A 27688-nucleotide genomic window follows, 5' to 3' on the forward strand; every position below is an offset into this window, starting at 1 on the left:
ATATGGAGAGAATCGGTCGTGTTAGTAATGCCTGATGGCGTGATCTTGAACGTTGAATTCGTCTCGTATGACGTAACTACATACATCCTAGTCTAGCACGTCGTTCTTATCCGCAATATTGCTACGTTTATTTCCATCTTCACGGACGCCTCCCCGTTATGGAAATTGTATCAGTCCCTTCTATACGATTTACTCCCAGAATTCAACGCCCACCTCTATAATTCTTGGATCAAATTACTGCAAAACCGAAAGACAAGAAGAAGAAGAAGAGATCGAAGAACATTTTATTGTTTGTTTGTTTGTGCGCTTGGGTTTCTTGAGTCTCTGTCTTCTGAATATGTTTTCGAGCTCTTGCATGGACCTGAAGAATTTGGTCTCAGTGGATGACTTTTGGTCATTGAATCAGGATCCTCCAAAGGAGATGCGGGTCCCCAAAGTTATATCTAGATACGGCCCATCCATGGACGACGACGACGACGGCGTTGTAATCCCCAAACGAATCATCGTGGCGAACGAGTTGCCGATACGGGCTGTCTGCGACGGCGATACCGGCCGGTGGTCATTCGAGTACGATGCGGACAGTCTGTATCTGCAGCTCAGGGACGGGTTCGGTGATGAAGTGGAGGTCGTCTACGTGGGGTGCCTAAAGGCCGAGATCGACGTGGCTGACCAGGACGACGTCGCGCAGGAACTTCAGGACAAGTTCCGATGCGTCCCGGTTTTCTTACCGCGCGAGATTCGGAGCGGGTTCTACCACGGATTTTGCAAGCATTATCTTTGGCCTTTGTTTCACTACATGCTGCCGATAACGTCGAGCCAGGGCACGCGGTTCGATCGTGCCCTGTGGCGGGCCTACTGCAGCGCGAACAAGATGTTCGCAGACAAGGTGATGGAGGTGTTGAGCCCCGAGCTGGAAGATTACGTTTGGATCCACAACTATCACCTCATGTTACTGCCTAGTTTCTTGAGAAGAAGGTTTCACAGAATCAAGCTCGGTTTTTTCCTGCACAGCCCCTTCCCTTCGTCGGAGATATATAGAACTATACCGGTACATAAGGAAATTATCCAGGCTCTGTTGAATTGTGATGTGATTGGCTTTCACACGTTTGATTATGCTAGACACTTCTTGTCCTATTGTAGTAGGTTGTTGGGTCTTGATTATCGATCGAACCGGGGTTACATTGGCTTGGAATACTGTGGTAGAACCGTTGGTGTTAAGATTTTACCGGCTGGGATTCATATGGGTCAGCTTCAATGGGCTTTGTCCCAGAAGGAGACGGCCGAGAAGTTCAAGGAACTGAAGAAAAAATTTGAAGGAAAATTTGTGATTTTGGGTGCGGATGATATGGATATGTTCAAGGGTATTAATTTTAAGCTTTCTGCGATGGGACAGCTTTTAGAAGAACAAGAAAAGTATAGGGGAAAAGTGGTTTTTGTTCAGATTAAAAACCCTGCAAGGAGCCAGGGAAAGGATATTCGGGATGTCGAGAGTGAGATTAGTGCTATTGCAGAAGAAATTAATCTGAAGTATGGAGGACCCGATTACGAGCCAATTGTGCTCGTCAATGGCCCGGTTACGACCCAAGAAAAGGCCGCTTACTACGCCATTGCAGAATGCTGCGTGGTGACTCCTGTGAGAGATGGCATGAATTTGGTTCCTTACAAGTACACTGTATGCAGGGAGGGCTCCCCTGCTCTGGACAAGGCACTGGGAAATGAGGAGGCTGTGCAGCCCAAGAAGAGCGTGATCATTGTGTCTGAGTTCATTGGATGCTCACCGTCTCTTAGTGGGGCGATCCGCGTCAATCCATGGAGTATCGATGATGTTTCTACTGCCATGTATTCGGCAATTGAAATGGAGGAATCAGAGAAACAATTGCGCCATGAGAAGCATTACAAGTATATTAGCTCTCATGATGTTGCCTATTGGGCTAAGAGTTTTGATCAAGACCTTGTGAGAGCTTCTAAATGGGTAGATGACGTGAGGCTTTGGACCATGGGGCTCGGTTTTGGATTCAAAGTTGCAGCTTTGAATAGTAATTACAGGCGGCTTTCAGTGGATTACGTTGTATCTGCTTATAGGAGAACAAATAGCAGATTGATCCTTTTGGACTATGATGGCACTATGATGCCGAAAACGCATGTGGACAAGACTCCTAGTAGCGATGTTATTTCAGTATTGAATTCGTTATGTAGTGATCCCAGAAACATAGTTTTCGTTGTGAGTGGAAGAGGAAGAGATAGTTTAAGCAAGTGGTTTTCTCCATGTGAGAAAATGGGTATTTCAGCAGAGCATGGGTACTTTACTAGGTAATAATGCTTTAATTTTTTTTTTTTTTTGCTTGTGGTTATCTGTTTGTATACATCCGCTTGTTTTCTCGCTTGATGCGTTGTTTTTTCTTTCGTTCTTTCATTTGTTGTAGGTGGACTAAGGATGCTTCATGGGAGACTTGCTCCCTGATAATGGACTTTGATTGGAAAAACATCGCGTTACCTGTGATGGAACATTATACAGAGGCAACAGATGGGTCTTTCATAGAGCAGAAAGAAAGTGCAGTGGTGTGGCACTATGAACATGCTGACCTTCATTTTGGCTCATGGCAGGCTAAGGAGCTTCTCGACCACCTCGAGAATGTACTTGCTAAGGAGCCTGTTGCTGTTACAAGGGGCCAGTTCATAATCGAAGTGAAACCACAGGTATGAATCAATTTCATAAAAAAAAAAAAATCAAGATCATTTCTTTTTTGTTGGACAAGCATCTCAAGAATACCAGTCACCATCCCATCATGTTATTTTGTGGATTGCAACGGTTGTAATGGATGACCTTTTTTAATGAACTTCAGGGTGTTAGCAAAGGGAAAGCTGTGGAAAACATTGTCTCGACTATGAGAAAGCAGGGGAAGTTGCCAGATTTTGTGCTGTGCATAGGTGACGACCGCTCAGATGAAGTTATGTTCGAGACTATAGCGGATAAGGTTGTCAGCCAATCCTTGCCAGCCATTAGAGAAGTCTTTGCCTGCACTGTTGGTCTGAAACCAAGCAAGGCAAAATACTTTCTTGATGATACTGATGAAGTCATCAAGTTGCTTCAAGGCCTTGCTGCAGAATCATCGATTCAAACAAATTCGGATTATCTCAAGGAATCCGTAGGAAGGAATCCCTCGGATGACTGATGTGGGACGTGGGCTCATATCACTATGGAACTCAGATTAAAGTGGAGTTTGGAGATATGTTCTTCTGGGATCATATCAATGTTAGGAGGGTTAGATTTTAAAATGAAAGATTAATGATACAGCTAACCTTGTATAGATGACACTGACATTGTCAGGTCCATCTCAAAAGCCAATACTCAGGAATTTACTCTCATAGCTTTATTCATGTTAGAATCTTACAAATTTGTTTGTTCGTGTTGGATCACTTCAATTTATTTTAATATTTACAGGAAATTTGATGTCTCTTGCGTGCAATGAATTTTACGACTCTGAATCATCATATAGGTTCTAGAAGGCTATACATCGGTTGAAATTGAATAAACAAGAAGCGAAGACTGGAGATCAGCAAGTCTGCAACTCTCTTTTTCGTTAACATTTATGTATTTGAGTGTGATGACAGGAAAGACTATAAATATTTGCATACAAGTATGTATATTGGGTTTTGGTCATCTCTCCCTCCTTGTGCACCACATACAAATAACGGGGGTTTCTAATTCTCAGAAAAAAGGATCATGATTAATGGTGATAGATTTTCATTAATTCCATAATTCTAGCATTTAATTCACAATTAAAACTATACATGGTCGATCTAATCTAGAACTGAAACGTCTAAACTATAAGGAATTTGAGAAATTGGACTTTGGTATTTCTGGGTTTCTAGATTTTGGATAAAAAAGCCCAACTTTAATAGGGATTCACTAACCAGTTTTTAAAAGGAGTTTCGTTAAAGCCCCACTTCCACCGAAGCTTCTCCACAGGTTTTGCAGGATGTAGGAAGTTTTCTTTTCACACGCACCTATGCATAATGGATTACAAGACGACAATTAACTTCAATAGGGTTGAAAGAATCTAACGCTGTTTGCTGCTGCCTACATACAAAATACAACTGCAAAAACGTCGCATATAAAAGGTATATAACGCAATGGCCACTTCTGCAGCACTATGTACAAACCTAAATCAATAGGTGTATCAGAAAATATATGATACGGAGGCTGCAGAAAGAAATCTAACGTGCTAAGTATCGCCATTCCATCAACAGAAATCTAACGTGATAAGTTCTTTGGAGAACTATCCTTTCTGCCTTTACCTTTCAATGTCATAAAACTCTATGTTCTTGTACTTCTGGGATATTATTTCAGCTTGAACTTTTCTTGCAGTGTCTGTTGCACAGCCAACAAGAATGAGAACAGAGGTGCCAGCAAATCCCCGAAATGCAGTTAGGTGTGTGGTTTGTTCAATCAAGGCAGGACCACCAGCCAAGATCGCCAAAAAGGCCGAACCAAGAACAGATATGCGACTAAGAACCTATATTCCACCATAAAAGAATGAAATTCAATCAACAGTCATGCTGAAGCCAAAAAGGACAATTCATGCTGACCCAAGCAACATCTAAGTCCCTGATAGAGTAGATAGCTAACAGAGTGATGCAAAAGCTCAACATGGGATAGTTTCATTTTTGCTGCATGCTATATAGGTTGAAAAGTAAATGCAACTCCAGATCACAATGAAAAAAAATAGAGAGCACTAGTTCAATTTGAAGCCATCTCATGAGTGGCATGATAATTCACCCAACAAGCATTTGATAGTCCCACAATGATAACACCAAAGCAACATCCTTCATGTGCAAATCAAGATAGAGTTGACCCACTAAAACAGGACTAATATATCTGTGCTAGGCCATAGATTTTATTTAAAAAGTAGAAATTACCATTTTAATAAATGCAGCTGTACTTTTACCCGGTCGAACAAGTGGAACTGATGCACCTTGACGCTTTAACTGTTCACTGACATCATCAGGGTCCAATTGCAGGAAAGTATAATAGTAGTTGAAGAAAGCTATCAAAAGGATGTTCGTGGGGAGGTAAAGAGAACCTACAAAAGAACCATCTGGTTAGAACTTAGGTTTAAATTGTCAAACAGTAAATCTCATTGAACAAGAACTTGACCCTGTCCATGCTTATAAACTGATTGAATGTTTCTTTTACTTAATTCTATTATCATTACTCAGTTTGGACTATCTCATCATCACTCTCATTAGATAAAACACACAGGTTCAACCTATTGTCCAACCATGAAGGCAGCAACAGCATTTTTTGTTTTTTGACAACTAACCCTGAAGACTGCAACAGCAATAGGCTCAGTCTACGGGCAATACTCGTAAAGATTTTACTGACTTATGCATATAGCAAACCATTTAGGAGAAAAAGAGTCACAATGATATTTAATCTTAAAAATTTAGTTTCATCATGTACCTGCTGCCTGTACAACGTTTAGGTAAAATGTGAACATTTGCAACAGATTTTAGAACCAACTATGCCAGCTGAATGAGATTAGCATTACAGAGCTCATAAACAGACCATACACCGTCTACATCTTTTAATATTCATCAACTTCAACCACTAAAAATTAAAAATCTTACCCCCTGGATTTAAAGCCACCGCAGCATTCTTCAGCCCAGTTAAACCAGTAAAGCGGGCTAGAGTACCGGGAAGAGCTAATGATGATGTAGAAAATATGATTGGCATCACTCCAGAGCTATTCACCTGCTTAGTCAGAAGATTTAGATCATTTCAAAGATAACAAACTAATAACATTTCACTTAGGAAAAATAGTTCAGTAAATAAAAAGCAAAAGCAGACTCGTAGAGAAAATAAGATAAACATAAACATAAAATTACATGACATAAGCTGTAAGTGCATAAACTACATAATTAAAGTAGGAATGGAACGTGGAGAACCTTTGGTAGAGTCTCTCGGTCTGAAAGAGATATTGTAATCATGAATTAAGAATGACTAAAACAAAGTTGTTGAAAGAAATGACTGCAAGATAAGAAAGAATAGAAATCTGTAATCAATGTTTTCACTAGATGCTAGAGGAAAAATTGTTTTCAAATGTCAACAGAACGAGATATTATTGGTTGAGACATAGTTAATTTGAAATTTGGAGCAAGATAATAAAGCTGACCCATGGCCACAGAGAAGTTATTCCTGTCATTACAAGCCTTAAAGTACAAGTAAATGACATTAGGAAAAAAGGAGCAGCAAACATTTCCAAGTATATGTGGACTAGAGCCCTGTAATCAGAGGATCAGAACTCTAAACTATAGAAACAAAAAGGAAAAAAGCTAGAATACAAACCTTAAAGGGCAGGTAAGCAGATTTTTGAAGCCCTCCACTTTTGCCGGTATATCTTGAAGCATAGTTAAGTGGGATTTTTCTCTCAGCTTCCTGAAATCCTTTGTTGATATAAATGTGAACATTTCTTTACTTGCAAGGACATCTTGTTAAACAAAATGAGCAGCACTTACCTGAACGTATACGATACTGAGGACCAATAAAAAGAAGGAGACAACGATGGCAATGAGACCAACATAGTTACCATCCTGAAATGCCTGGGAAACAGTCCTACCAAAAGATGCTGGTAAGTAGGAGATAATACTTGTGAATATCAAGAGAGATGTTCCATTTCCAAGTTTCAGGTCTGAGATTCGTTCTCCAATGTATGTTGTGAATACTGAGCCAAGTGTCAATAAGGTAACAGAAGTAAGAACCCATTGTGTACTGAAGTCATTGACGTAGGGGCGAAGATAGAGTACTTGACCAATTGCCTGTTGTAGCAACCAGAGAGGGAAAAATGAATATTATGATAAAAGCTCATCAAACAGTCCATAATCTAGAATAATGACCCAAAGAAAATCCAAGTCACATATGAGCTTATATTCTAAATGCAATAGTCATGGTTGTAATAAGAACTTTTTGATTCATTACAAAGCCCAATTCCGCCTGGTAGGGGATCAAAGTGAGTCTTGACGACACTCATGCACCTTTATCATGCCTACGTACCTCAATTACAGTCTCCTCCACCCAATGTAGGACTTAGCAAGGCGTTCAATATAAATAATACAATGTACACAGTATTGTTATGAAGGAAACTTTAGTATGGTCTAGGAATTTTCAGAAGAGGATGTTGAAGATCTATCTTTCAGGCACAATGGGGCCATATTACATATTTAAATTATTTGTTAAAAAACAGACATTCTATACCAGTTCAAACCAAAATTGCCCACCATATACTCAATTTCAACATGATAGGTTTCGGTAATAGGAATTGACATGCAGCATATTGTTATTTTTTATTGGCGTCATAATATTAGTTATAATTTTCATTTTAAGGAGTTTGGTTCCATTTGTTATAAATTAAAAGACCCAAATCAATTACTCAGCACAACGGTAAGCTCTTTTTCAAGTTTCTTCATTCAAGTTAAGAGAAGTTCCTCGCCTGTACAATGGCAAACCCAACCGAAGCATATCGAGTATACTGAAGAATTTTCTTTCTTCCCGCTTCTCCTTCTCTTTTCTGAAGATCTTGCAACTTGGGATATACTTGCGCAAGCAGCTGAAACACAATTTGTGCATTGATGAAGGGAACAATACCAAGAGAGCATATTCCAATTCTACCAATTCCACCACCAGAAAATGAGTCCAAAGTGCTTAATAAACTGTTCTGGTCCAAATTTCCTAGAAAAGCGTCCCTATTTACCCCGCCAAGAGGTATATATATTCCAAGCCGGGATAAGGCCAGAAAACCCAAGAGCTTAAGAAACTTTCCTGGTAATGGCCCTTTGAAGAAGTCCCCAAAATCAATGGAACTGTCCTCTATTGCTGCTGACAATTTCAAAACAGTTAATAAACTGCTAAAAGCTGCAGGCATCAATTGCAACCTGAAGACTTTGAAAAAAATTAAAGAAAATTTGCAAGTCAAGAGACAGACCTGCCACTCCTCGAGCAGAGGTAGGTTTCTCCTTTTTTGTACTAGAGGTACTCTCAAATGTTTGAGAAAACAAACATAAGAAACTATCCCAGACAGCATTTAGACCAGAAGATACATCTGAGTCGATACCCAAGGGATCAAAAACAGAGCCCCCACAGCTGCAAAGACATCCAAGTCAGCAAGAAGGATAAATATGAGTACAATAGCAGGTACCCAAATTCTGGCAGTTTCTCCAGAATATGGACATGACTCAAAAGGAATTTCGCATTTGATCTATATTCTGTTAAACAGTATTGAAAGGATCAATGTTCAAACAGCTCACTAGGCATATAAACACAAATATTCCATCTGAGGTCAAATTTTTTGTATGATCAATGAAGAATATAGCATCAGTTACCACCTTTAGATTATAGTTCTCATGAATGGCTTTCTCAAGGTCTCACCTTTTTACTAGTCCTTCAAAAGTACTCTTCAGAACCATGCCCGTACTTCAATTCAATTTGGACAGATCAAAATGAATCTAGGTGATGACTTACCGAATAATGGATATTTTTTAGAATTTCATTACACAATCTTGGCATCTCCATCTAAGTCTGGTCCCTTGGAAATTAAGTTGCTTTTCCAATAGCTCCTAACCTAGTTTCTCATAGACCTACAAAACCCAATGAGTTGAACTGCTACATTGTTTGCGAATAACTTCAATCCAGCCCTGTATCACCACTTAAACTGCATTTGAGCTTCAGTTGATCGATTGTTCACCAAAGGCCCAAAACCCCCTAGTAACCGTGTATTTTCGAACTTGAAATTCTACCTAATTTTACCCTTCCTCTCAGTTTCTCCCCTTGTGTGTATGCGTATATGTGTTTTTGTGTGAGAATTATTAGTATACAAAGAAGCGAATAAATTAATCCCAGGAAGAGGCTATATTCGAATAAACAAATAAGACAAACTGCAGCTAGAAAACTATGAGAAAAGAGAGAACACGCACGCACAATTAACGTATTAGCAAAGGCAAAGACCCATATAGGAAAAAACCTCAGAGGCCGATTACTGAGTAACTAAAGGACACAACTATAGCCTATGGAGGAGAAAAGTGAAAAGTGTTATCGCATACCTGTGGGAAAGAAGACCGAGGTTCCATGACTTGGAACTGTTGGGTTTTCTCTGAAGAGAATAGCTGGCTCGGCAGATTGATGTTTTGAATCTTGGAGAGGCCTTGGGTTGAGATGGGAGACGGTAGAGAGGCGGAAGCAAAGGGAAGAAGCAGAAGAAGCTTCTGCGACCGTTATCAACATGTTTATCTAATATCTACTACCACTGCTCTCACTTTGGCTCTGCCACTCCCCCCAACTTCACGCAAGCCTTCTCAACTTTCTATCCCCCCACAACCAAATAATATTTAATAATAATAATGTCACAATTAATACGAAGATTAATATATATATATATATATATATATATTGTATTCTGCTATACATCAACTACTATTCATTCTAACATATCATACTTGACAATTATTTTTTATAGAGTGAGATATAGGATAGTAAGTAGTGACGGATAAGAATAATTATTCATATAGAGATTTATGTCTAATTTTGTCCATTCACTAACAATAAAAAAAAAAAGAGAAAAAAAAAAAGAGAAAAATTAACGGAAATATTATACGCAGTGTGTGATAAATACATACCCAGTGACGACCTTAATTATTTGGGAAGAGAGTTTATGAGAAAAGAAATCAGAACAAAAATCATTTTGAGGAATATCTTTCAAAATTAGCATTAGTTTGGGAAGAAAATCATTAATGAAGACAATAAATAATTGTGAAGAAAACTGTTTGGACTATAAATATGTTTTATAAAAATAAAAAAATAAAAAAATAAAAATTATAAGCCTAATCATTTAAAGCACTTCTCGTTAGTTAAAATGACAGTGCGTTCGCCAACCAGGAGTTTCATTGCATGGGCCTAATAGTGACTATTGTACTGCTACGAGTCCACAACCACATTTTGCAACTTCATCGGTTGTCAGAAAACTTATGGACTATTTGTCTGACATTAACATCGAAAGACAGACCTCAGGCCCAAATCATACCGGACCTGCTCAGTGTCGCCTTCCTTCTTTCTTTCTTTCTTCTCTTCTCATTTTCCGGGATACTGTGGACCGAACGGGGCCTATAATTTGAACTGGACATGTACTAGAGTGGTGATGTGCTTTGGTTGGGATTAAAAACATGAGTTCTATTATATTCAGTCACTTTTATGTAATATTTTTTATAGACTTCATTTATATAATTGGCCAAAACAGTTATTTTATATTAAAAAAATATGGAGCCAATCACATTAGTGAAGTACGCAAAAGTGACTGCATATAGAATTTTTGTAAAAACATGAAAATGAAGAATGGAGATTTAATACCTTGCCATGTTACCATGCCATACTAATGAAAAATGTTGTCTTAAATTCAAATATGTAATTTTTTATTGCATTTATTGACGCAAACTATTGAGTGATATTCACATTAAGTCATTTAAAATCCATCACATCTATCTATATCTACGAAGAAAAAGAACATTGCTTGGCTCCAATATAAATAAATAGAAATGGCAAGGCAAGGGTAATGAAACCCAGAAAAGGAAGAAAATGGAGCTCACAAGTTGATATGTGAGGTCAGGCTGTGTCAACTATACCATGAGATGAGATTGATCCCACCACACACCGCTGTACAAGATTTGGATAAACTTATTCCTTGAGATTTTGTTCCCTTTGCATGAAGTTGATTAAAGTTAAAAGTTAATCAAATGTGTTAACAAAAAGGAAACGTAATTTCACATGAACACATGACAGAGACTTTGGCAAAGAGTGGAGGATAGGTTGGGGAATCGTGCACAACCATACTTTGAGATTTTGTCTCCTTCCTAAAAAGGTTTACCCGATATTTGATAGTATATCCTCTTTTTGAAAGCTAAATTAATGAGAGATATAGTTGAGATCTCTGCTTAATACATTATCAATAATATATATATATATATATATTCATGCATTACCTGCACACCTTTTCAAGATCATAAAATATGGAGCAGTTGCAATATTATGTGGATGTTTTCAATTAAAATATGAAGAGAGAACCCTTAAATTGTACTAATTAATTACACTGATGCATGTTTGGTGCAAGAGTTAGTTGTTGTTGGGTCAATATCATTATCCTCCACACCACAATGTACAAAAAGTGTTAAGTGGAGTTTGAAATTGGGTATCTGATCAAATATAAGTATTCTTTATAAGTTATATAATATTGAATAGATCATTAATTAATTAATTTTAAGAGATAAGTGCCCCGGCCAGATTAGTGATCCCTAAATAATAAATTTTGAAGAAAAAATGGACAAAAATTGAGTAGATTAATAATAAATTTCAAGTGTGGTTAGAGGGAACAGGTGAACATGGTGCTCAAAAAGCCTGCTTATCTACTACAAAAAGATGAGCAAACAAAAAGGCAACTTGGACATTGTCATCTACCTGTTCCTTTGCCTATATATTAATATACTTTCAATTCTCGAATTGCATTTTAATAATTAAATAAATCAAGCTTTTTTATACTAAATTTGACAATCACTTCGTGATATTTTAAAAAGAATAATATTGTAGGATATGAAAATCAAAAGTATAGTGGTAAATAAACAAATCCAAAGGAATATTTGATAGATCCTGGCTTTCCATCCTCCCTATAGCTAGCTACCTTCACTTTCCTTATTTTCCCTACTAAAATATTGGGACTTCAGATGTCTGCATCTACTTTTTAAAGGTAGCAGAAAAAGGTTCTACTGGTCTCAGTATTCCTTCCAAAACAATCCTTTTCTTTTTAAGAGTTTAGGTAAAACCAAGCTGGACCTACGATCGATTATTTTGTTGAGAGAGAGAGAGGTCAGTGGCAGCAGTAGACTTTGATTTTCTCCTTTTTAGAACATTACAAAAGCAAAAGGCCAACAAAGTAAGGTTAAGAGCATGCTTAACTTTATAATGCATCGCATGCATGCATGCATGTTTCCTCTGCTTTCCTTTCTTTTGTCTTATTCTGATCAGTTGTGGTTAAGGATTTCCTGTCTTTAGTTGCAGGGACTTGCACATGGGTTTTGTACTGCCTCATCAAAAACCACTACTACTACATATGATAGTACTATATACGAAGATGGAAATTAAGGCCTCCTAGCTCCCTCCTCCTGCTATAGAATATATGTGCATCTGAAATTAAATCTCGCATTAACCAAAAATATGGGCTTATGATATGAAAATGAATATCCCATTGATCATCATCCATATATGCATGGCATCTGAAAAACCAAAGGAAATTTGTTTCTTTTTCTGATTTGTTTAACGTACAGAATTAACGTTACTCTCAAATATTATTCCAGGATCGTTGAAGATTTTGTGCTCTCAATTAATGCAAAGTTAGGCAAATAATTGTGAAACTCGGAGTCAGGAACATACGCATTTCATGAAAACACATAATTATTCTGGTCTGATAAAGAGCACATAAACATCTCTGACTAGTGGACATTGCTAATTGCATGCAGGTAATCTGATCAGGCATGCATGTAAAGCATCTTTGTACGTACACGCTTTTTTGAAACAATACCAAAAGATCAATACCAAGCAAAGATCAAATCAGCGTACGGTTCACTGATCTCTGCCCATTGTCTTACTCTTCTGAGAGGCATTTATGATTTATGTAATTTTGTAAAGCATGGAAATTTCGTGGGAAAGCCATGCACATGTTAGGAGGTCTTGGGAAATTGGTTGAGGGGTCGAATCGAGGGGTCCGAGACATCTAATGACTGAATCATGTATCCCCATGCCAATTTTCATTGAGCCGCCGACACGCATGGTCTCCAGCCACCCCTTCTAGAATTAATATATACCGGCCGGCCAACTACTTTTTTTTCTTGACGAATATTAACAATTTCATAAATGCGTTTTATATCTAGCTAGTAGCCTAGTAGCTAGGGCCACGTAGACTTTTGAAGCAAATCGTGCAGTAGTAACAGCATGTACCCAGGCTTAGTCAAACATTCTTATCATTATGTTCGGTATTATCTTTAGATTTTAGTGTCAATATGTTGAGATAATTTGTGTTGATTAGGACATGTCAGATGTGCATAATTAAGTTAATTAAGCCCTATCGATCGAGGAGATCAAAAAGAGGTGCATTAGTTTAATATATATTGCAGACCAAAATGGAACCCACATTTTGGAATCAAACAAAAGATCGATCGAGCGCGCACCTCGGATTCGATAAAATGGGACACGTTAGGGACAAAGTTGTGGTTTATATAATAGAATGCTTTTATATATTTTTTTTTCTATCTATCCCAAACACATACGGGTTCTATCTCTTTCTGACTTTCCTCCCTTTTCGTTTAGATTCTCTGGATTTGATAGATTAATTTCCACGAATAAATCTTTTATCTAATCGATGCCCCTAAAACAGACAAATTTGGGGGTCCATGGCAGAATTCTTGATCATATTTATCTATTAATATTTGAAAATCTCGAAAATAAGTACATGATTCACAAATCACCTTTACATGAATCGATTCCTATAAGCAGATAATTAATTAATAAAGATATATAAGCCAGAGATAAGCATGCCTGCATGATCTTTTGGGTTGAAATGTCAAGTACGTACTACTCCACCTCATTTAAAAGCCAACTCAAATCATGACATAAATTCAACGTTCATCTTTGCAGGGGTTAGCTAGAGCCCCCCAGCCCTTACCGCAACTAGATTCTTCCCTAGCTGCTCCATGTCATTATTTTTTGTAAATCATCTAAAAAATATGTGCATGCAATGCAACTACACGCTTAAGATACTAAACTGACGTTTTGATGAGTTTAACCTCCATCGAACTTCAAAATTACATAATGAGAAAGGCTTTAGCTATAAAACAATTTCATAAAAATAAATTAATTTATTATAAAATTATTTTTATTATAAAGTAGATCTAACGTATCATATTATGAAATTATGTTAGTTTATAAATTTATTTTTATAAACCGGTTTCCTTTGTAGCCGTAACACTTAAATAATATTGAAAAAAAAAAAATTATATTAGCAACACTAAGTATATATATAGTAACCCTATCTTCTTATTTATTAACAATGCTGCCATGCAAGATGAGTGGGGACATGCAGCGCCAAATGAGAGAACAAGAAAATCAAATAGGGTTAAGGCCGTTTGGGTGGTGCTTGCTTAATTAATAAAACGGGCTGGCTGGCTGGCATGGGGTAATTTTGATTCGAGACCGGCCGCTTAGCTGTCTCCTGGCGGCCTTTTGTGGTTTGTTTCGTGCACTGTTGATCTTTGGAGTAGTGTTTCTTTGGGTTGAATACATGCATGCTGAATTTATATCCAAAACCTTTATCATATTTACAACCAATTAATTAATTAAGAGTGATGTAACATTCTTGCTTGTAGCCTTTTCTGTCATCTATGTGTGCGCACGCATGTGTTCTTCATGATACGAGAAAATGTCTGGTTTGTTTTTAAGATTAAAATTTTAAATTTTAAAAATTTCTCATCTCATTATTATAATTTTTTTAAATTTGTATACAAAATAAAATAAAAATTTATCACGCCTTTTCTTTTTCTCTCCGCAGGTTTGCAGAAGCGCATGCATTTCTTTATAGAGTAGAACCTTAATTACCACTTGATCAAGCTTTAAGTCAAAGAGATTCACGTACAACTTTAATTTTAAACAACTTAATCAACAGATCTTTTAATGCCCTTTCTTTAGTAAGAAATGAAATGGCGTTTTATTTATAATTTGAAGCGGTTAATTAGATCAGATTAGTACAACGGGAAATCTTTTTCCAAGACTGGTATACTTTACCACGAAAGTATTTTACCCTTTTTTTATTTTTGAGTTTTAGAAAATCAACCAAATTAATGTATTCATGAAGTTTGTTTGATAGATTTAGATGATCATCCGCAATGAAATTTGTAAACTATTCTGATATTCAATCAAAACGGACAAAAGGCAATTAGAAACGGTGGACTTTAGCGAGAAATTTCCAATGTGATTTGGCAGCTAATTATACATATTTGCGTAATTTCGGTATGAAAGTCCAGATAAGGGGAGAGGCTTGGACGAGAATAATTTGACAGGAAAAAGGAAACACAACGAAATAGTTTTTTTATTGAAGCAGTATTCATAGCTTTTAGTAAGATTAAATTAATGCGGTCTACTTTCTGGGGGGGGGAGTGGTTGGTTTTTGTTTTTATTCCAAAAAGGCTGATATGACGCGAGGAAAAGACATGAGTATAAAGGTGTAAAGGTATGCGGTGTGGGTTGGAGAAGAAAACGCCAACCCCCCTTTTTTTTTAAACCAAAAAGAAAAATTCCCCCCAACTTTTTCTGCATATGGACAAAACCTCCACGTTTGTCATCAAGGATATTCATTATTCTGCTTCTGCGAGTGGATCTCTCTCTCTCTCTCTCTCTCTCTCTCCAAGTTGGTATGCTCAAACATAAAATATTGATTTAAATGTATTAAAGGGTTTGATGCATAATTCTTGTTACAATTTTTTTTTTTTTTTGGGTCAATAGATAGACTATTGAAGTCTTTGCATAAATGGTGTATTAATGATGGGGAGAGTGACATGACGATTTACATGAAAACACGTGCATGGATCTGGGTGATATTCAATACAATAGACCTCCATTTAATTTTATTTTCCACTACGATTAATGCTACATTTTTAAAAGAAATCAAGCTATATATATATATGCATAATTTCATACATCAACATTATTTTAATGATATTTTATGACCGTCTGATACTTGCAAGGACGTACGTCGATCGGCTTTTAAATACCGCGAAGAAATAATTTAATGAGATTGACTTTAATACCATCCGGCCATCCCCTAAAGTCTTACAAAATTTTGTACCTCAATCTGAGGGCTTAGGGGTAATATTAGGAAGGGTTATTAATTGTACGTAGATGCATGCATCAACATGATATATTATATTTTACTCGATCTAAAAAAAATGTTGAAAAAAAACATAATGTGGGTGGCTTTTTTATTTACTCGAATGGGCAGGAAATGATATTTGTAGTTTTGAATGTGTAAGCGACGTGCAGTCATTTTAAAAAATGTGAATAAATATGAAAGGCACATGAAAAGAAATTAATTTTTTAATAGTAGACCACACTCTTTTTTAAAACGACTGTATAATATTTACACATTCCATAATTGTACATAATATTATTCTTGCATTAATGATGGATCATGGAGCGTTGCAACTTGAGGGTGGACGGCTTCTAAGCCTTGGAGAGCACGGCATCAATGCGATAAGAAAGAGAGAGGCCGGAGAAGATAGATGGAGAAAGCTGTTTGGTATTTATATTTGAAATTGAAAGAAGATGTACGTACGTGTAGTAGCCTTGTAAGTAAGAAAAAGATGATCTTTCTCTATTATGAGAGCATCATCTGGCCTTTCATCACAGCAAGTAATTTACAAAATTAAAAGAGGTCCATTGTCTTCTAGTGGTGGTGCTGGTGGTCCTCATGGGGCATCCGCATGCTCTTTTTTTTCTTTTTTTTTGTCAAGCTTATTAATTACTTTTTGAATATTGACTAGTCAATATTCTTCCATCCCAAGTAATGCGTACAATATAATGTTTTGTTTTATTTGTTTGGATTTTGTAGTAAATTTTGAAGAGGAACAGATCATACTGTAAATTTAGCAAGAAACCATAAGCAGTAGTGAGTTAAATAATTAAATATTTTTTACACATAAGTACAAAGAAAAAATGATATTTATTAAAAAAATCGGCACCCACCAAAAAAAAAAAAAAAGAGAGAGAAGTAAAAACTGTTACACGTAGTCAAGAGAAATGGCAGTCCCAAAGTGTCAAATACTCCATAAAATTTCTCTTGGAAGCTGAGCTCCCAAATTCTCTGTCTCCCTTCATTGTGTTCTTTCTTCTGCAGACAAGGGCCACGTGGTGGTGACATCACATGGATATGGCAATTTTACCGATGGAAAATGATAAAGACATTGGTAAAAGAGAGTTTGTACTTTGTTTTCATCAGTATATAGGGTTTAATCGGTGCAGATAAGGCCAATTTGTATCTTATCAACCGGACCCAAAATGTTGGTCCAATTCGTAAAATCTACTTTGCATTATTGGAGTATTTTCTACGTATTTTTAATTATTTTATATATTTTTTCAGTTTTAAGTTCAATCAAATTAATTCACGTTAACATCAATAATGATTCAACAAGTGTTATTTAACAAGTCAAGTAAATGTCAAAATATAAGAATTTATTTTTAATTTAAAAAAAATACAAAAAGGAAATTCACAAAAACTCAAAAATCACATGTTACAAAATCTTACCTACCTAACCATATATATCATAAACCTCAATAAATAAATAAAAAACACATGTAAAAAGGTTTTTACCAATGACTTATCATCTTTCCTACCAACTTTTATAAAATTCAATATAAATACATCTCTGATTTAAAAAAAAAAAAAAAAAAATCTCAGTTTTGGGTGACCAAATATGTCCACATGCAGATAATCTAGAGAGGGAAAAAATTGAACCAGAATTCGGCTCCTGTTAGGAGGTCTTAAGAAGGAGAAGGAGAAGTAGCCACGCAATGTCACGTAATTAATGCAAGCACAAGAGTCGCGTCGCACCTGATGAATGTAGTAAATACTTAGCCATCATCACCGTCCACGTGATACTCGTGCCAGCTCACACCCCTCTTTTTTGGACCGACCCCCTATTTTTTTCACCAATCTTCCAAGACTTCGTGTCATGTCGAATGCTAATATAGTTCATGATATATCCTCGTGCCACCATGACACTAATCGCCACCTTAAAGTTAATCAACCGTATTAGATAAGGAAATTATTTTATGCCATATGCTCAACTTCTTTTCATCTTACTATGGTGATGGTGACATTATTAATTGATTTTTGTTACTTTTTTTAAAAAAAAAAAAATTATGATTAAAAAGTGATAAAAATGATACATTTTACAATTTAAATAGATAAATGAAAGGAAAAATAATTTGTAGTCTTTAGAATGGATAAATCTCGCACATTCTTCCTTAAAAAAAATAAACAAATTTAATCTGAAAAAATTTAAAATCTACATAAAAAAATATATTTTTTAATAAATAAATTTCACTTATTTTAATAAAATAAAATATATAAAAATTACTTATCGTATCTGACATCACTCAAATAAAAGTGAAAGTGAAAGAATGGCAAGTAACGTTACTCCTTCGAATAAATTGATACCAAAGAACAGAATTTGCCTTCACTACCTAATCCGTTTTTCTTTAAAAAAAAAAGGGGAAATTATTAAAATGGATATACCATCTTCCACTCATACTCAAAATCAACCATGTGTCGACTGTCAAGAGTACTCTGGATGGAATCTTAAGAGCACAGAATCGCATTCAAGATAGAAATCTGATCGATTTACAGTTGATTTCAAAGTCATAATTAAATAAATAGAAAAAAAATGGCAGGCCGAATAGAATGACAAAAATAATGTTAGAATGCCATAAATCTTATTAATCGTTGTCTATGTATGTAATTTGATTAAAGTTAATATAAAAACACCTAATACTCTTCTATTTATATTTATATATATGTGAGGAAAAAATAATACAACATCAAAAGAAATTAAATAATAAAGAAAAGGGGGGAAGGCACACTGTTAAAACGGATCCCGTCTATGTATCCAACGTTTACTACTCTCTTCTAACGGCTTTTTTTTTTTTAATCTTTTCACCTTTTCAACCGTCATGCTCCCCCGCCAAATATTTCAGCATATTTACATCTCTATTCAACACAAATGTCAAAATACCCGCTGCATCCACCGACCCTATGACAACCCTTCCGTCACCACCTTCACGCTACTTGGGAGCCAATCTCCACAGCTCCGGCTATCCGAATTGCCGTCGTATTCGAGCCTAATGACCATTGAATCATTGCGTACACTGCTGGGAGGGTGGCACGCCTTGATCATCTGGTGGAAGCTCGGAGCCAATACTTTCTCCGTCCATTCTTCTAAGCCCACTTGGCCTTGCCATACCCCACTCATAATTTTCTCGAGAGCTTCGTCTTCTACTTCCATTGAAATTCTCATGTCACCCATGATCGTCGTAAATCTTTTGGTAATGGAGCTTGTGACCTCGCTGCGAAAGGGGCCAAAGTTCACAGGCTTGAAGACGATGGCATCATCAACAGCATCAAGCAGATCACAAGGTACTGAGGAAGTTGTGGGTGATCGCAAATTAATGTTGTTGAGCCCCTGCTCGTACTCATGTTCGACCGTAAGCTCACTTGAATTGTGTGACCCATCTGTCCTGTCGTCCTCGACATCGGCAGCTTCATTTAGATCGAATGCTAAACCTGAACTTGGTTCCTTCCTACTAGGCTTCATTGGCCTGTCTCCACTGTGTAACCAATTGGCCCGTCGTTTTGCAGTCTTCTCACAAAGGGATAGCCTTAACTGCCAACCGCCTTTTGCTAAACCAGCAAGCTTCTCCTCGTCGTCAAGCGTAGTAATGCCATTGGATAAGTATTTGAGATTTTCTGGCAACCAACTTGAAGTAAGAATGAAGATGACATTTCCTAGACTGATTTCACGTCCATGAGAGTCAGCAAGACGCCCTCTCTCCATTGCCCGTTTGATGCTCCCTCGAACTAGCATGTCTGCTTCGTTAATGTCCTCAAGTACGATTACCGAAAAGGGGTTCCTCCTAACTGCCTCAGCAATACGATCCAATGCTGTCTTACCACGGAAACTCATATCTGATTCTCCATCATTGCGTCGAGGGCCAAGACCGATCATTATTGGATTGGACCTTGATACCAGCTCCGCAAGAGCTGATGCCATCTTCTTCTTGCCAACCCTGTCGGGACCCATAAACAATAACCACATATCACCTTTTGATCCAGCACCACGTTGTCTTCCATTCCCGACTTTGCATTGGGTCACAGTCGTAGCTACTGCTGATGCGGCTTCCCGCTGCCACCACACCTTCTCTATTAGATCCTTGAGGAGCTTCTTGAACGAATCAGTATCTAATGTGTTAAGCAGTTTATTGGTCTGCATTTCATGCAAGTTGTTCTGAGGTTCAGAAGACACGCGGCCCAAAAGATCTTTCGTGTGCTCTTTTGGGGTTCCATCCAGGCTGCGTTCCGTGACCTTTGTTCGCCCAAGAACGAGGTCAGTCCTCACAGGGCTACCTGGCGAGGAAACTGCCTTCTCGGGGGGTTGAGCGGGGACTCGATTAGTGTTCGGCTGCAGAGTTTCCTCGAGATTTCTGTTCAACTGTAATTTGGGTTGAAAGGCTTGGCGACCAATCAGAGATGTATTATACAACCCCGCCATCGAGAGAGGCATAGGAGCAATTCTCTCAGAGCTGAGATTGGAATGATGGAAATTCGGATGCAGACGCAAGCATGCATCATTCCATTTCTTGAGTAACTCTTGACTCCTCTGCTTCCGAACCAGTTCTAGGTCCTTACTCTGTAAAGGATTAAAATGACAATTGAATATAAACAGTGCCTTTTAACACACAAAAGAACAAATGAAAAGGGAGGCATGGAGGGAGGGAGAGAGAAGAAAGATTAGGCTTGTTTTGAGCTTGTGGACCAAGTTAAGTTGAATTTACCTGCGTCTGATCCATTGTTTTGGCATCACCTTCCTGGGCTTTAGCATTTTGCAACCACTGCGGCAGTGGTTGTGGTTGGGCCGCTCCTGATTTAACTTCGGAAGATGAACTCTCAAACTCCTTCGGTAAAAGTTTTGCCAGCTCTTGTTCATAGTTCTGAATGCACTGTGGGCAGCAACTTGTTCTTCTGGGCAGAGCGGTTGTTGCAGTGGGAAAGCCCTTCAATGGGGACAAAGACTCGACAGAGCTGCTGAGGATACCGTTGGCGCCAAGCCTGCGAGACAAGAACAATGAAAGTAAATAAAAATTGCGACTAAGCATGCGTTCAATGCCTAAACGCATCACACAAACAAGAAGACAAAAGATATCAAGTCCTGTAAACAGCCTGGAGAAAGGGATCTATGCGATTTCATCACTTTTTGAAGCTTCGATGGATGGAAGAAAAAACAAACCACCTAAATTTAATCTTAAAGCATGATTAACTTTTCAAGGAATAATGGGTTCTATAACCAACAACCACGCCGCGCAGTTACGAAATTCACAACCAATGTACAGCATAAAGAATGGCATGATCGACGTCTCTGACATCAGAACTATTACCTCCGCGATCAAGTGCCACCCCAATAATTTCATAATAAGCATTATATTGATCCAATCAAAAGAAGAACGCCAAAGATACCTCGGAAACATCGTGGAAGGCCCTCTCGCAGCAATTGGCACTGCCTGAAGATCCCAATCATTTTCCATGGAAGTATGATAGACCTGGCACCTCAAATAAGTCTCACAAGTTGCAGTCCCGATCAACCAAAGTCGCCCCGCACTCCCCTCTCCGAACCTCCCCAACAGCTTCCCCATCTCCGCCACTGCAGCACGCCCTACCTCTGAAACCACATGTTGCTGCGGTGCAGCACCCGAACCCGCCACCCCAAAAGTCACTGGCTGCTCAACTAGCCATTTCAAATCACCCAAATCAAGAATAACACCACCACCTCCATCACTCGAGTTAGCAATCCGCGTCTCGATCAAATCCCCCAATTCTTTAACCTTGATCGGTAGTTGGGTTTTATCCAAAGAAAACTCCTTGCCCAAAGGAATCACCTGAGCGTTCATGAGAGGCCCTTCACCCAATTCCTTATTCTCAATCCTCCTCAATAGTTCCCTTACCACCACCTCCGGCTCTGACTCGCCTACCAATACCGGGTTCCTCTTCTTCGTCCTTAACAGAATATCAATAACCCGCTTCACCTCCTCACCCCTCTGCTGCCCCAAATGGGCCGCACTCCCCTGCTGCAACCGGGGATTTAAATACAGATTCCTGTTCGTCGTCGAGGGGACCGGTGTTGCTCCAGGTCGGAATCCCAATCCAATTGGAGAAGAATTAGCCACCGAAGCCGAAGAATTCATAGACTGTTCAATTGTGGCCTTGACAGCCGGGCTGGAGAAGCTGGCCTCTCGCATAACTCGGCTCACACTGGGGTCGTCAAGAATGGATATAATCAGCTGCTCCAGCTCGACTTTGACGGCTAAAAGTGGCTGCTGCTGCTGCTCGGGACAACCGCGGCGCTGATGCGCCTGGGCGCGCTTAAGCGCCGCCATTAGAGCATTGGAGATGGGCGGTTCCATCCCGGGGCTGACGTTCTGGGCCGTCGGGAGGCGCTCCAGTGCCACGCTAAAGCAGAGCTCGAGGGCTCGGCACTGGAGCGGGTGCGAGGAATTGGGATGGGATTTGATGCAGGCTTGTCGGAGGAAGCCCGAGGGAGTAGCCAAAAGGGTCGCCGCCACGTGGAGCGGCGTAGTCTGGCCGTGGTTGCGTCGACCAGCCTCGGCGATCGAGTGGTTAAGCACGGTCGCCGCCTCTGGCGTTAGGGTTTGCTGGATCGTGCTGAGTCCGGCTCTCATTTCCAAATGACGAATTCGACAAAACCGCCACGACCAGACGAAGCCCAGAAGGTTTTGCTTATGGAAGTTTAGTTAAGCAAAAATAAGCCCTTTTCTTAGGGAGTGTCCTTGGGATTGGGCGTATTTGGAGAAAGAAGCCAAGTATGCTTAAAATTCACAGGGAAGAAACCAGAAATGCAGAGAAAGACAGAGACAGAGCAAAGTAGCAATGAAAAGGGTCCGGTTGGGGTTGGAAATGGACAAAATTCGGGACTTTGAGAAGATGGGTTGAGGAAAAAAAAAGGAATCAGCAAAAAGAGAGCTTTTTTACAAGCAAGAACAAAATCAAGAAAGTAACACCTACTAGGCTTTTAAAAAGTTTCCTTTAGGGATCTCTATATACCTCTTATTTTCTCTCCTACTTTCGTCCTTTGTTTCTTTCACTCGCAGACATGCATCCCAAAAAAAAAAAAGACAAACTTTATACGAGAAAATTCATCATGAAAAGGAAAGATGAGATCCCCTCCTTCACAAGAACCTTCTCATCTCTCTCTTCCTCTATTTTCTCTTTTTATATTTATTTTGGAGATATCTCCCTCCCCTTTCTATCTCTGTATATCTGAATCCATATCCCAGACAAAATACTTTACTTTAATAAAAACGCTAAACTCGATTATAGAATAGAAAAAATAGGAGGTGAAAATATACCCCCAAGTCCAAGCCTCGTCAAAATACATGCCTTACGTCACTACGTGCAATAAAAACATCAGATCAAAATATTTCCTTTTTTATTTTTGTGCTTATAATACTTTTTTCTTCGTGTCAATTCGTTTCAGATAATGGAGAGTGAGAGAGAGAGAGAAAAAAACAGTGGTTTTTAGTAAGAGAGAGAGAACGCGGTCAATCCACAGTCCTAGGCCGAGAAATAAATGTTCAAAAGAAAATAAAAGAAAACAAACTCCACGCTCTCACTTGGCGGGTCACACCACTCTCCCCGGTCTCTCTTAATTCAATTTTCTGCTTTTCACACTCAAACGCTGCAAAGGTATCGCACGGGTCCCCTTTTCACCTTTTCATACTTAATTCTCTCTCTCTCTCTCTCTCTCTCTCTCTCTCTGAATACCCAGTACCAACTTTTTAAGGTATCAATGCGGGCATATTAAATAAAATTCTTAAATTTATAAAGTTAGATCAAGAAATCTACTTAACTTATAACAAAAAAAATTAGTGATTTAAAATGATAAATTTTAAGATAAAAAAATATTTTTTTAAAAAAATAATATAAATATTAAAATATACGAGCTGTCATGATTACCCATTTTGTTTTAGGGATAGTTTGAAACCTCATATCATTGCTTGAATGAAGCTGGAGAGAATTTTCAAAGTTGTATGGCCCAAAAAAAAAAAAAAAAAAAAGAAAAAAGAGAGAAAACTGGCATTAATGATGGTGGTTTGGAAAGTTTCAAAGTTTGTGTGCTTGAAAGGCTGAAGTTAAACCTCATCCAAAAGTTTAAAGAGCCATCATGATCTTCTTTTACATGAAAAGTTTAATTGTACCAATTACTGTGTTTTCTGTAATGAGTTGTAGAAACCCTTTATTCCCAGTCCAGTGTATGCAGTACAATTATCGTTTCTTTCTTTAAAAGAAAATACACGAATTTAAAAAAAAAAAACCAAACTTTTGTTTGGTTTCTTGTGAAAGGAGAGTACTCTTCATTAAATGCCTTGAAAATGGCGCAATCCTACCCATCACAAGACACAGCCGCCCAATAAAATCTAACAATTAATTGAGTGCAGTACTTCAACTTGGTTCATTTGAATCAAACAGGTTTTAGATGGGGCTTTCATTAATTAACAGGATATGTATGACCCTCTTTTCCATTTCATTTCGTCATCATTCATCAATGACTCATTATCATGTGCTCCTACGAAAATAAAACATATTTCATTCGAAAAATAAATAAATAAAAATCTATGTAACTCATGATGATGATGATGGTCAAGTTTATTGGGTTCCAGGTAATATCATGCCATTTTACATTTTAATCTTCAAAACAACAACAATAATATAAAAACATTAACCCAACTACTTGATCAATGCGCTTTTTTTAATCTAGCAAGCGATCGTCATAATGTTTTTTATGTTTCTACAATCATATTCAATTACAAGTCTAGAGATGGATTCAATATATATAATTTGTTGAAAATCAGATAAGTAAGAGATCACTTTAGGTAGTATTAGAGAATAAAGTAGCTCGATTCCATTGAGATCTCAAACCATCTGCAATTAAAGCAGAGCTAGCTATCTTCATTTTGATGAGTGAAAAATTACGTGAGAATTATTAAAAATAATAAAATGTTCAAAAATATAAATCTATGAAAGAAAAAAACAATTAATATTTGTACTCTGATGATCATTATGAATACCCGCATGATTCAAAACAACAAGATCAATCATATGTTTAAGAAGTTTAAAACCAAAATAAGTAGCATATAGATATAGTTTTTCTACGCATATCACACACAAAGATCATCAATTCGACACCGGTTTACGTGATTACAACTTATTTACATCAGTAATTAAGCGAAATTGACTTCATTTATATATCTTCTAATTCGTAAACACAATATATTAATGGAAAAAAAAAACATCCATCATCGTCGTCATCATCGTGGTGGATTTAAAAAGACGGTAGGCTTCAAAAAAAAAAAAAAAAAAAAAGGAACGAGGAGCCCTAAGGATTACATTTACTGCTCATGATCCATGATAGTACAAAACATAAACAGGAATCGAAAGGCATGAAAAATGTTTTAAGTTCAAGTGGTAACTTTTTGGGATTCCAAAGCGGAGAAATTAGCACACAACTTTTGATGATCAAAGGGTACTGTTTTTAGAAAGAAAGAAAGGAAAGCAAAGGAAAATCATCATCATCATATATTTCCTTTTGGTAACGCACGCCCTTCCCTTGCCTTTTACGCGTTTCTCGAGCTCCCCCTCCCACAACTGCTGTCCTGCATGCCCACCTGTTTACACTTGCTTTCTTTTCCGCACACCCTTTTGCCCCCTAATTTACTCCTCCATGTATCTAAACTTACAAGTACACCCACCTTATCCTAACCTCACCCGCATATAGTACTTTGGCCTCCTCTTCTCACCCGCATATAGTACTTTGGCCTCCTCTTCTCACCATCTCCATACATCATAACTCTAATGTCTTTATAATTAACAAAATTGGCACTTTGGCTAGTGATAATTTAGGATCGATGTCTACGATTTGGCTTAATTTAATTAGTTAATTTGCATGTGTGGGTGTCACATGTGCATGTTTGGATCACGTATAATTATGTATTATTGGGTAGAATCTCTCTTTTTTATGGTCACCAATCATGATTATTCATGTTATCAGATTATCGTAAAAAGAATATATAGTAATCATTTAAAGGATAATCGTGGTAACAAAGCGTATGATATTCTTACTAGATCTACCATGATTAATTCCAACGCTGATGATCTTATCATAAAGTGTGATCTTTGTTTATTATTGATTTATCGCAATACAATAGGATCCATATCGTGACGACCAAGAGATAAAAAGAGGAAAAGCTGACGCGTGAAACTTAGTCCTATCCTTTTCCAGTGACCGAAATATAAAATTAAAGTGAGAGTTTGAAAGCTGTAAGTAGAGAAGAGAAAGAGAGACTGACTTCCAACTTTCAATATTTATTACCGTTCACGTATCTTTGAAGCCTCTTTGCCCCTTTATTGGCAATATCTAATTACTATAATGCCTCTACCTACTCACTCAAATCTCCCCAATTACCACCCTCTACTCCAGCAGTGAGCCATGTAGCAATAATGAGTATCTAGATGTTGATATAAATAAAGTAAAATAAAATATATATATATATATAAATATACATATAAAATAAAATTTATTTAATATTTAATGTCAACTTATATTTTTTTAAATAATTATAATTATTTTTTATAAATTTATTTTATTAATTTAGATCTTAAAGTTCGAAGGAGGAGGACCAAATATTTATTAAATTAACTTTGAGTAGTGTTTCAAATTTGATAGGTTGGAGCCTTTAATTGCTAATCATAAACTACTCCACTTGAAAGGTAATTGGGTGAAGAGTTTATCTGCAATGCCAAATCTATACATAAAGTATATTATCCCATAAAGGTTTATAGAAAAGGCAAAAGGCAAAAAGGAGAGGCGTATGCTTATAGCTCGTTGATAGACTCAAAAAGTCTTTTAACTTTTTGCGGGGCGGGGGAGGGGGGGGATTGATGAAAAATGTATGACCAATTAAGAGCTGCATCGTTGCTAATTTGAGACGTTCCACAAGCTGCATGCTAGCTAGGGTCATCAAAAGATGCACATTTATTTGCTTTGACTGCACTTTGTGATTCATAATTCAAACTGATGACGGCTTGTTTGACTTTGAAGATCATCGGCTTCTTAACTGGCTAGCTAGCTAGCTAGCTAAGCTTTGTGTGACGAATGGTCCTAATTCAATTCTCCTTAATCAGTACTACTTCATGAGCCTTTTTCTAGATCTCTTCATTTCTGGCATGCATTTCATTCCATCCAACTAAACAAAAGGGAAAGTCGCAGTTTCTTGCATAAATTTATAATGTGATCCGATTCTCTCTACTTTTGCCAGACTTTCATATATATGAGTTTTTAATCCTTTTCTTGACATTGATATTTACATACATCTGCAATTGTACCGTACGTAATGCTAAAGACAATAAATAATTTATATAAATTTCAAATAGATAAATATCATGCAAGTTTTTGTAAAAAAAATAAATCTCAAGTTAAGAAAGTATAAAAAAAAAACCTCTTCTTTATTAGTAAAACTCATGACCTTTTTACAATGGATAATTTGTATGAGAAAATCTGTCTATTTAGAACTTGTAACTAACATTACTCGCTAAAAACTAAGTGCATATTAGAAGAATATTTTAATCACAAAAAATTACATAAAAGTAAACTTATGTGACTAGATGATATGTCATATTATAAAGTTATTTTTATCATCAAATAGATTTAACAAGTCATATATATAAAATTATATCAATTTGTGAGTTTACTTTTTATAATATTT

General features: G+C 37.3%; 3 protein-coding genes across 3 annotated transcripts; 1 reads left to right on the plus strand and 2 right to left on the minus strand.

The window, feature by feature from the left end:
- On the plus strand, positions 1 to 3455 carry LOC121260984 (probable alpha,alpha-trehalose-phosphate synthase [UDP-forming] 11). Its single transcript, XM_041163108.1, has 3 exons — positions 1 to 2310; positions 2424 to 2697; positions 2844 to 3455. Exons 1-3 carry the CDS (start codon positions 338 to 340, stop codon positions 3171 to 3173), a joined length of 2577 nt encoding a protein of 858 aa, XP_041019042.1. The 5' UTR covers positions 1 to 337; the 3' UTR covers positions 3174 to 3455.
- Positions 3456 to 4036: 581 nt separating this feature from the next.
- On the minus strand, positions 4037 to 9348 carry LOC121260985 (preprotein translocase subunit SCY1, chloroplastic). The gene is given in 9 exon segments (XM_041163109.1): positions 4037 to 4517; positions 4921 to 5084; positions 5632 to 5755; positions 6350 to 6439; positions 6520 to 6819; positions 7491 to 7873; positions 7983 to 8140; positions 9097 to 9209; positions 9212 to 9348. Coding segments are annotated over 9 exon segments (1620 nt in total). The 5' UTR covers positions 9278 to 9348; the 3' UTR covers positions 4037 to 4295.
- Positions 9349 to 18552: 9204 nt separating this feature from the next.
- LOC121260986 (protein SUPPRESSOR OF MAX2 1) lies at positions 18553 to 23108 on the minus strand. The gene is made up of 3 exons (XM_041163110.1): positions 21369 to 23108; positions 20690 to 20963; positions 18553 to 20544 (listed from the first exon to the last, which is right to left on the minus strand). Exons 1-3 carry the CDS (start codon positions 22586 to 22588, stop codon positions 18892 to 18894), a joined length of 3147 nt encoding a protein of 1048 aa, XP_041019044.1. The 5' UTR covers positions 22589 to 23108; the 3' UTR covers positions 18553 to 18891.
- Positions 23109 to 27688: the final 4580 nt, after the last annotated feature.

The sequence above is a fragment of the Juglans microcarpa x Juglans regia genome, chromosome 4D, assembly GCF_004785595.1.
Source record: "Juglans microcarpa x Juglans regia isolate MS1-56 chromosome 4D, Jm3101_v1.0, whole genome shotgun sequence".
NCBI classification, from domain to species: Eukaryota; Viridiplantae; Streptophyta; class Magnoliopsida; order Fagales; family Juglandaceae; genus Juglans; species Juglans microcarpa x Juglans regia.

Excerpts from the sequence above, each read along its gene's own strand:
- LOC121260984 (XM_041163108.1), top strand. The coding sequence starts at position 338 with ATGTTTTCGAGCTCTTGCATGGACCTGAAGAATTTGGTCTCAGTGGAT. Across the intron at positions 2,311-2,423 it reads GAGCATGGGTACTTTACTAG|GTGGACTAAGGATGCTTCAT; the intron begins GTAATAATGCTT and ends CATTTGTTGTAG. Across the intron at positions 2,698-2,843 it reads TAATCGAAGTGAAACCACAG|GGTGTTAGCAAAGGGAAAGC; the intron begins GTATGAATCAAT and ends AATGAACTTCAG.
- LOC121260986 (XM_041163110.1), bottom strand. The coding sequence starts at position 22,588 with ATGAGAGCCGGACTCAGCACGATCCAGCAAACCCTAACGCCAGAGGCG. Across the intron at positions 20,964-21,368 it reads CCTTCCACGATGTTTCCGAG|GCTTGGCGCCAACGGTATCC; the intron begins GTATCTTTGGCG and ends CTTGTCTCGCAG. Across the intron at positions 20,545-20,689 it reads AAACAATGGATCAGACGCAG|AGTAAGGACCTAGAACTGGT; the intron begins GTAAATTCAACT and ends AATCCTTTACAG.